The 9,107-nt window shown below is 38.4% G+C and overlaps 1 protein-coding gene across 1 annotated transcript; it reads left to right on the top strand.

The window, feature by feature from the left end:
- LOC105162378 (DNA replication licensing factor MCM5) lies at positions 396 to 7,348 on the top strand. The gene is made up of 18 exons (XM_011080377.2): positions 396 to 759; positions 1,238 to 1,381; positions 1,469 to 1,648; positions 1,735 to 1,833; positions 1,956 to 2,092; positions 2,176 to 2,281; positions 3,333 to 3,467; positions 3,548 to 3,625; positions 3,803 to 3,907; positions 4,038 to 4,129; positions 4,228 to 4,360; positions 4,450 to 4,545; positions 4,843 to 4,934; positions 5,021 to 5,111; positions 5,768 to 5,877; positions 6,494 to 6,623; positions 6,700 to 6,801; positions 6,911 to 7,348. Exons 1-18 carry the CDS (start codon positions 469 to 471, stop codon positions 6,992 to 6,994), a joined length of 2,205 nt encoding a protein of 734 aa, XP_011078679.1. The 5' UTR covers positions 396 to 468; the 3' UTR covers positions 6,995 to 7,348.

The following is a 9,107-nucleotide window of genomic DNA, read 5'->3' as shown; positions in this document are numbered from 1 at the left end:
TTACAGTAGATAAATACTATAGATATATAGATTAGAATATAAATTTGAATAGAAATGGTTAAACAATACATAAGAAATATTTTGATAATTTATAAAATTAATATCACAATGTAAGTAACGGCTCTTTGTGAGTAAAAATAGAGTTTTCTTTTTATTAGTATAAATTAGTATAAACATAAATGACTAAGCAAACAAACACTTTTTTAAGTTTTAGCATAAAAATACCTATTTAAATATTTTAATAATTTATTTCCTTTTTTACCCTTACAAGTAGTTTTTTCCCTCTCGAATCCTGCACGTGCTCGTCACGTGATCCAGCATTTCCCGCCAAATTGTTCCCGCCAAAAGCCCCTATTGTCCCCATATCCCCAAACCCTCCAAGTCCCTCTTTCACTGACCATTTTTACGCACTGACAGAACTGAGAGAGAGAGAGAGAGAGAGAGAGAGAGAGAGAGAGAGAGAGAGAGATGTCTGGTTGGGACGAGGGAGGCGTTTACTACAGCGACCAGGCGCAGTTCCCTCATGGAGGCGGCGGAGACCAGGCGGATACGGCTAACCGCCACACGGCGCTGCAAAAATTCAAGGAATTCATAAGGAATTTCCAGCACAAGAGCCAGCCCAATGTGTTTCCTTACAGAGAGGCTCTTTTGTCCAACCCCAAGTTCCTGCTTGTCAATCTCGCCGACCTTATCTCCTACGACCCCGACCAGACCCTCCCTCAGTTCCTGCGACAAAACCCAGCCGACTATCTCCCACTTGTAAGCAAATAAACCCTAATGCCCGCTTGATTTAATGTATGTATGGTCTTGATTTCTGGCCTGGTTGACAGTTCGGTTAGTGTGCTACAGAGAACGGAAACTAGTTTTAGGTTATAACACTGCACAGAGTGTAGAACAAACAATTCAGCTACTTGACACATGTATCAAAATGAAAAGATTGCCGCCCAAAACTTGTTTGTCTCAGTTAAATATGCGATTACATTGAAGAAGAATTTAGTTAAGTGATCTGTTTGATTCACTTATACGATCAGTGGATGGACAAGAAAGTGCATTTTATTTGATAAACTCTAATACAGAAATATATTTCTATCAGATTTACAAGTATGAACAATGTCTCTGCATTGAAATGCATATAATCTAATTTTTTCCAAGCATTTGGTACACGAATGTTATAATTCTAGAATATTGGTGTACTAATATTTTTCACCTTCTTTTCTTGTTTGTGAAAATAAACCAGTTTGAAACTGCGGCAGCGGAAGTTCTGGCAGGTCTTAGATCAAGGGTAGCTGGAGACACTGGAGAAATGGAAGAGCCAGTGCCTGGGGATGTGCAAGTGTTATTGAGGTCAGAGCAGGATCCTGTTTCAATGCGGGCACTAGGGGTTAGTAGGTTTACCTCAAGTTGGGTTCTTTTACCTCGTTTAGAGTACATTTTACTGAAATCTTGCTCTCTGCAAAACGGCATGCAGGCACAATATATTTCAAAACTGGTAAAGATATCTGGGATTGTCATAGCAGCATCCAGGACTAAAGCTAAAGCTACATATGTGACACTGTTGTGTAAGAATTGCAAGAATGTAAAGCTTGTTCCTTGTCGTCCAGGGCTTGGTGGAGCTGTTGTCCCACGATCTTGTGATCACAACCCTCAGGTTCTCATTGGATGCATTAGTTTGGACTTTATTTTCTTTGTTTAGTTTTATTTGAATGTCATATTAATTGATTGCACATTTTGCAGCCTGGTGAAGATCCATGCCCAATTGATCCGTGGGTTGTGGTTCCAGATAAAAGCAAGTATGTTGATCAACAGACACTAAAATTGCAGGAAAACCCTGAGGTGAGGAGTTTTTAATCTACTGCAGATAAAATATTGTTAATCCTGTTGGTGATTTTTGCTTGGATAGTTTTGCAATCTTATTCTTGTCAACATCTGTAATCTTTTTGTTTTCTCAATTTAAGGATGTCCCCACTGGAGAGTTGCCAAGAAACATGCTTCTATCTATTGATCGCCATCTTGTGCAAACAATTGTACCTGGAACAAGATTGACGATTATGGGGATATACAGCATCTTTCAAGCTGCCAATTCAGCAACTTCGTAAGGATTTACGAGTTGAATGTTTTGAGAATTACTATAACTTGCATAGTTGCTAATTTATGCACCTTGGACTATTCGAGCAGTCAAAAAGGAGCAGTAGCTGTTAGGCAGCCCTATATTCGGGTTGTTGGATTAGAGGAAACTTCTGAGGCTAATTCTAGGGGGCCCACCAACTTCACCAGAGATGAGGTAACTATATGAAGATTTCATGAAGGCTTTCTGTAACTGAGTAGATATTATATCTCGGGTCAAATGTAATTTACCCTCTGTGTTAACCAAAAAGAACAAAAAACACCCCCGTGAAAGAAAAAGCAGTAATTTATCTCTCGGTGTTTTCCAAAAATGAGCAAAAAGCTCCCTCACGCTAGTTCGTGGATTGCATGAGCCTTTTTTTGTTTAGTTTTCTTTAATTTTTTATAATTTTTTTAATTTCAATTATAAAATTACATCTATAATCTTATTTAAAGACCGTTGGATTTGATTTGAATCTATTGTCGAAATTAACTAGTCGATCAACTATGTGAATTTTACTTTATCTAAAATTTTCAAATACATAAATTAAAATTAAATTATATATTTATATATATACAGTTAAAATATATTTAAGTATATATATAAAGCTATATATACACAAAGATATATATAAATTTATATAGATACATATTGGGGGGAGGAGGAGGCGCCGGCAACGGCCCGGTGATGGGAGCAGGAGATAGATCTGAAAGGAGGGGAGGTGAGGTGAGGGGGAGACGCAGGGGGAGGGGGCGATGGCTGAGGAGGAAGGGGGAGACGAGGGGGAGCAACGGGGAGAAGGCGGGGGAAGGAGGAGGCGCTGCGAATTAGTGAAGAAGAAAGAAAAAGAATTAAAAAATAATATTACTATTACATTTTAATATATTAAATGAATATATATTTCATATATAAAATATATATTAATATTTATATATATATATTAACATGTTGTATTTTATACATATTTTAATGCTTAATATCAAGTAAATCGCACACCTGGCGTTTGGAGTACCGCTGTCCTCGGGGTTTTATTTGCTCCATTTCTAAAAACACGTGGATAAATTACTATTCTTTTTGTAGGGCGATTTATGCACATTTTGTATATCACGGGGCGGGGGGTAATTGCATTTTTCCCAGTATATCTCTACCATATTAAGACTTGTTTCCGAAATAATTTTAAACCTTTTCCAGGGAAAGACTCTCATGTTAACTTACTGTACTATCTCAGATCGAAGAATTCAAAAAATTTGCATCAGATAGTAATGCATATGCTCAAATATGCTCCAAAATTGCTCCCTCAATATTTGGCCATGGTGATGTGAAGAAGGCTGTTGCTTGCCTTTTGTTTGGGGGATCAAGGAAGGTACAGTATTAACTGGGATTTTGTTAATAAAGCTACTTTATTAGTTCAATTTCTTGAAAATAGTTCCCTTGGAGCTGCAGACTTTGCCTGATGGTGTAAGATTAAGAGGTGATATCAATGTTTTGCTCTTGGGGGATCCATCCACAGCCAAATCACAGGTTAGTGCAGCTTTGCTTATTCTGTTATCTGTATGTTTGGATGATCACATAATCTGTGCTCGACTATATGAACTTAATTTTAGGATTTGAAGACTGTATTGCGTGCCCTCTTTGCTTTAAACAACATAATAAATAAAATAAGTTGTTGCTGAAGTTGGGTGTGTTTTATTGTGGTAGTTTCTCAAGTTTGTTGAGAAGACTGCTCCAATAGCTGTATATACTTCTGGAAAAGGCTCATCCGCTGCTGGTCTGACTGCTTCCGTAATTCGTGACAATAGCTCAGTAAGTTGCATACCTGTTAATGTATAAGGAGGTGCACGATGTCTTATATGTTGTTGCTTTAGTTTTTAGTGAGCTTGTGGCCCCCGTTTGTACTTTAAATGATGTTTTCATGGTTCTTACCTCAATTCAGCGGGAGTTTTATCTGGAAGGAGGTGCCATGGTCTTGGCAGATGGTGGAGTTGTCTGCATTGATGAATTTGACAAAATGAGGGCAGAGGACAGGTGATTTCTTTATAAATGGATTGACATAAGAATTACGCATCCCTATCTGTATTTTAACTTACAGATCGAGTCCTCAAATTATTGTATCTGTTTTGCAGGGTTGCCATTCATGAAGCGATGGAGCAGCAAACTATTTCCATCGCTAAAGCAGGAATAACAACAGTTCTGAATTCAAGGACCTCTGTGCTTGCTGCAGCCAACCCTCCATCTGGGCGTTATGATGATCTCATGGTCCACTGATTGTTTTTGCTTCATCATGTATCCAGCTCCAAGCTTTTTGTACTGTCATAGGATCTAACAGGAATCATTTTGCTTTTCAGACGGCTCAAGACAACATCGATTTACAGACCACAATTCTTTCAAGATTTGATTTAATTTTTATTGTGAAGGATATCAGAATGTATGCACAAGACAAGGTACACAAATGTTGGATCACTTCAGAGAACATGTTCTCCCACATCCTTTTTTGGACTCCACTTGAGAGCAACTCAGTGTGGAGTTTCTCTTGACAACACTGATTATTTATTCCATTGAAAAATCAAATCTTTCATGGACTTACATTAAGGCCGACACAACATGGATGCCTTTCAAATGTGTCTATTGAACATGGAGTTGATTGTAACTCAGAATGCTCTAAGCCACTAACACAGCTCCCTTTGAGAAAGCCAAGTAGCAAGAATAGCATCATCTAATCAGACACTGTCTGTTTGCAGAATATTGCCAGCCATGTCATCAAGGTTCATGCATCTGCTGATGCAGCAAGTAGTGATGCAAAGCCTTCCAAAGAGGATAACTGGCTGAAAAGGTCTGCAGTGATTCTCTTTTTTGCCCATAATGGTTGTGTATATGATGTTGGGTTGCCTTGCCAAAGTAATAATTTTTTCTGCACAGGTATATACACTATTGTCGAACCGAGTGCCACCCACGTCTGTCAGAGTCTGCAGCATCTAGATTGCAAGAGAGTTATGTAAAAATTAGACAGGTAGTCATCCAACCATTTCAAATGGTAGTGAAATAGATTTTATGATTAGCCACTTGTAACAATCTTACTTTAACAGAAGTTAGATTATAACCATATACTTGAAATAGTAAGCTCAATATCCTGAAAATGGTTAGGCCTTCACTACATGTTAATGGTTTGTAAGTTATTTAAGTCATTGCTTATTGTTAGGTTACGGGTCTGCCAATCATTTGGAGACAAGTAACCTTCAACCACTTGGTCTCTTGCTGTGAAATTATAGCATATGACTATGAAGACATGTCCTATTGAGCTTCTTATCAAAATCTCAAATAAAGCTTGTTGAGTGGTTCTTTGACTTTTTGTTGACAAAATTATTGGTAGGAGCTCCTTGTCATGCATAAAAAACTCCTTGACGCTGTCCAAGTGGCAAGAAAAACATTCTGTAAAATAGTAATGGGACATTACTCCACTTCCCCCTGATCTCTTAGGTAATATACTTCTGCTCTGCTGAAGCAGTTTTTCTCCCTTCAGAAAAGGGATTTAGGTAGCTTCCCAAAGCCCGTGAATTTTAGGTGTATTTCACCTTGGATCATGCTTACATTTCACATCACTGCAGTTGATGCAACAACTTTCGAGTATGATTCATAAGTTTCTCTTACTGTATTTGATTCTTGTAGGACATGAGACGGCAAGCAAATGAAACTGGTGAGGCGGCAGTAATACCAATTACAGTGAGGCAGCTGGAAGCTATTGTGAGGTTAAGTGAAGCACTTGCTAGAATGACACTGTAAGTTGATGAACATGATTACTAACTTCCCCATGGTTAAATCATTTTGGGCCTTATTATGCAAAGCTAATGCATTGGTGAATGCTCAAGTATCCATTCTTTTATTCATATATTACGATCAAATTTTATCCAGTTCATACATCATCAAGAAAACTCTGTTTCTCTTCAATCAAATCACATTTTCAAATTATAGGTGCATTTATTGTTACAAGGAATAAAATGAGATTTTACAATTCTTGATTTAGTGTTGATAAAAGTGATGGTTTTTGTGTGTGAGCATTTATTGTTGATTGGGTGAAAACTAGAATGAAATTTCTAGGAATCGACTATTAGAGTTGATCAACTCTCTGCTGATTAGAGACAATGCAGAAATGCATTAGGTATCAACAAAATACTGCTAAAGAAGGAAATACAAACATTTCGGCATAACAGTAATAGTGGGCCACTTCACTGTAATTTACAAGAAAGCTTCTCTTTGCAATGCAAAGTTTCTTAGGAGCATAAAATTTGACGTTATCCATGCTTTAGTTTGGACTTTGTAGTATAATATGCATGTTTACATTTGATCTTGGCATATAAATTTGCTGCTATTAATCAACCATATTTCCAAACTCAGGTCTCATGTTGCAAATGATAACCATGTCATGGAAGCCATAAGGCTCTTTAACAACTCCACAATGGATGCTGCACGTTCTGGAATAAATCAACATATAAATCTTACTCCAGAACTGGCAAATGAGATAAAGGTGAGCATTATTTGGCTCTCTGCTAACCTGGTCCATCCCGATAACTTATGCCATGCTCCTCTTATAAAATGTGCAGCAAGCGGAAACCCAGATAAAGAGAAGAATGGGAATAGGAAGCCATATATCTGAGAGACGGCTGATTGATGAGCTTACCAGGATGGGCATGAATCAATCTATTGTAAGGATAAAAAATCATCTATACTCATTCTAAACAAAACTTTTAATTCTTCTTATGTTTGACATGTACAATATCTAATATGATCATGCATGACGTGTGTGTATGCCAGGTTCGAAGAGCTTTATTAATCATGCATCAAAGAGAAGAAGTAGAGTACAAGAGAGAAAGACGAGTGATTGTCCGTAAAGCTTGAACCCTCGTGCTTGCTGTCCTGTCATCTAAACCGTTCCTGGAAGAATGCTTGTTCATGATGGTTTTTATGTCTCTTGTAAGCAGATGCGGCCATCTGATTATGTATAACACATGTTCGTTCTATGCAATAGCATGGGATGAAGAGGGAAGGGGTTGTACTTGTAATCTAAGGACCATTAGAGGAATGTATGCGACTCACTTGGAGGGAAGCCATTTGGTTATTTCCCAGTTAAGAGATTTCTTGTGAATTTAGTCTTTGCTCTTTGTATATCTAAACAAATAGAACGAGGGTTCAGTTTGCTTAATGGTGATAGCCTGGTACGTTTGGTACAAGGCAATGGTCGTCGTTTTATGAGCTCAACTTTTCTATCCTCATCTTTCTACTTTGATTCGAGTCAGGATAAGGATTAGTTAATGGGTTTAATCAACTTAGAATCAAAATATTTAGCTATATAATTAAGAACAAAACATCAAAGGTGTTGATTATAACTGCTCCATATTTAAGTCATAAGATTGTAAAGATAGTAAGGTTGTAAGGATAACGAGCAAACTCATAAGAATGCTAAATTTCTACTGTAAGTGTGGAGAGTGTCTCTAGTTTTATGAAATTGTACAGTCACTCATAGATTATTGATTCAAATTTTATCATATGATTGCAGTAACTTCAACACATACTTAGCTACAAGATTAAATCGGTATGAAACCTGTGGATCGGAGTAGCTTTGAGCCGCACCTGTTCAGTCCAATTCTTTAGGACAAAATGCATAAAATCTTTTTGTGTTTAAAAACGTCTATAAAAAAAAAAAAATTCTCTTGTTATGGAAATAAGGTAAAAGCCTCTCTATGTTTTGTAAAACTCAACTCAATCACCCCCTCTTCGTTAAATCTAACTAACGGTGTTAATTTTTTAAAAAATGACCGTTATACCCTTACTTAATATATATTATTTTTTATTTTAATGACCATTGGATCTTCTTTGATCAAATACTGATCCTTAAATCTAATCAATTAATCTCAATCGTTAGATTTTTAAAAAATAATTTAAAATTAATATATATATAAAACTAACTACCCCCACACCACCCCCACCCTTTTCCCCTGCTGCTACCGGCCGGCCGCCGGAGAATGCCGGCGTGTCCGTTCGACTCGCCATCTTACGACCGGTCCAGCCATAGTGTTCGTGTCTCACGAGGCGCATTCCGCAACGCAGGGAAAGGGGCACCATGTGGCTAGCAGTCCCCTGACTACTTCCGCCAATATCAACACACTCTCGCTCGACACTAACATAGAGCGCTGACATGAATCACAATAATGATAGCAATAACAACAACGACAATAAATTAAACACGCGATTTCAGAAAGTAGATTGCATTAAACTGAAAAGTGCGTATACAATGGACAACGATGCTAGAGCAAGGGGACCGCCTTGATGGGGAATCTAACACGTCACTAAACCAAGCTTCTTAAACTCATTCTCCCCCCCCCCTATTTAAAACAATAGACACTAAAAAGATTGAAAAACGCACCTCAGGAGGCCTAACGTCCCCTGAGCAATCTAAACAAAACAAAGCAAAATATAAGATCAACACCTAAAACTCTAAGACTGCGGAAGTCCAGCGTCTGTTGGCGAAGGTTGTTTGGTCCATGTAGATCGGTTGAGTGGCCGAAATGCGCGTCAAGGGTGTCGAGTGCGCGGGCGGCCCTTGATATTCTCCCCCACCTGAGATGGCGACGTCCTCGGCGCATGCGAAGCATGATAAGCTTCGACAAGGGATAGGAACGCCTTAAGGTTCATCACCCGATCCCAAGTGTTCTCTTTGTTATTGCATGCCCTCCATTTCACCAAGTACTCTGTCTGGTTGCGCTTCGCGGTACTCGTAACTCGGTGATTCAGGATTGCTTCAGCCACATTCTCTTTAGTCTTCGTCAACTCAAGCTGCGGCCGGCTGGCTTGATTGTGGATATCGTCCTCCTTATCTGCTGAATATTTCTTCAATTGACTCACATGGAAGACGTTGTGTATTTTCCACCAGGAAGGCAACTCTACCTTGTAGGCCACCGTTCCAATACGCCTAATGATAGGTAAAGGGTCAACATACTTCTGCATCAATTGA

This window comes from Sesamum indicum, linkage group LG5 (genome assembly GCF_000512975.1).
Source record: "Sesamum indicum cultivar Zhongzhi No. 13 linkage group LG5, S_indicum_v1.0, whole genome shotgun sequence".
Classification (NCBI taxonomy): Eukaryota; Viridiplantae; Streptophyta; class Magnoliopsida; order Lamiales; family Pedaliaceae; genus Sesamum; species Sesamum indicum.
Note: the sequence above shows the minus strand (reverse complement) of the source record. Positions and strands in the feature narration are given on the sequence as shown.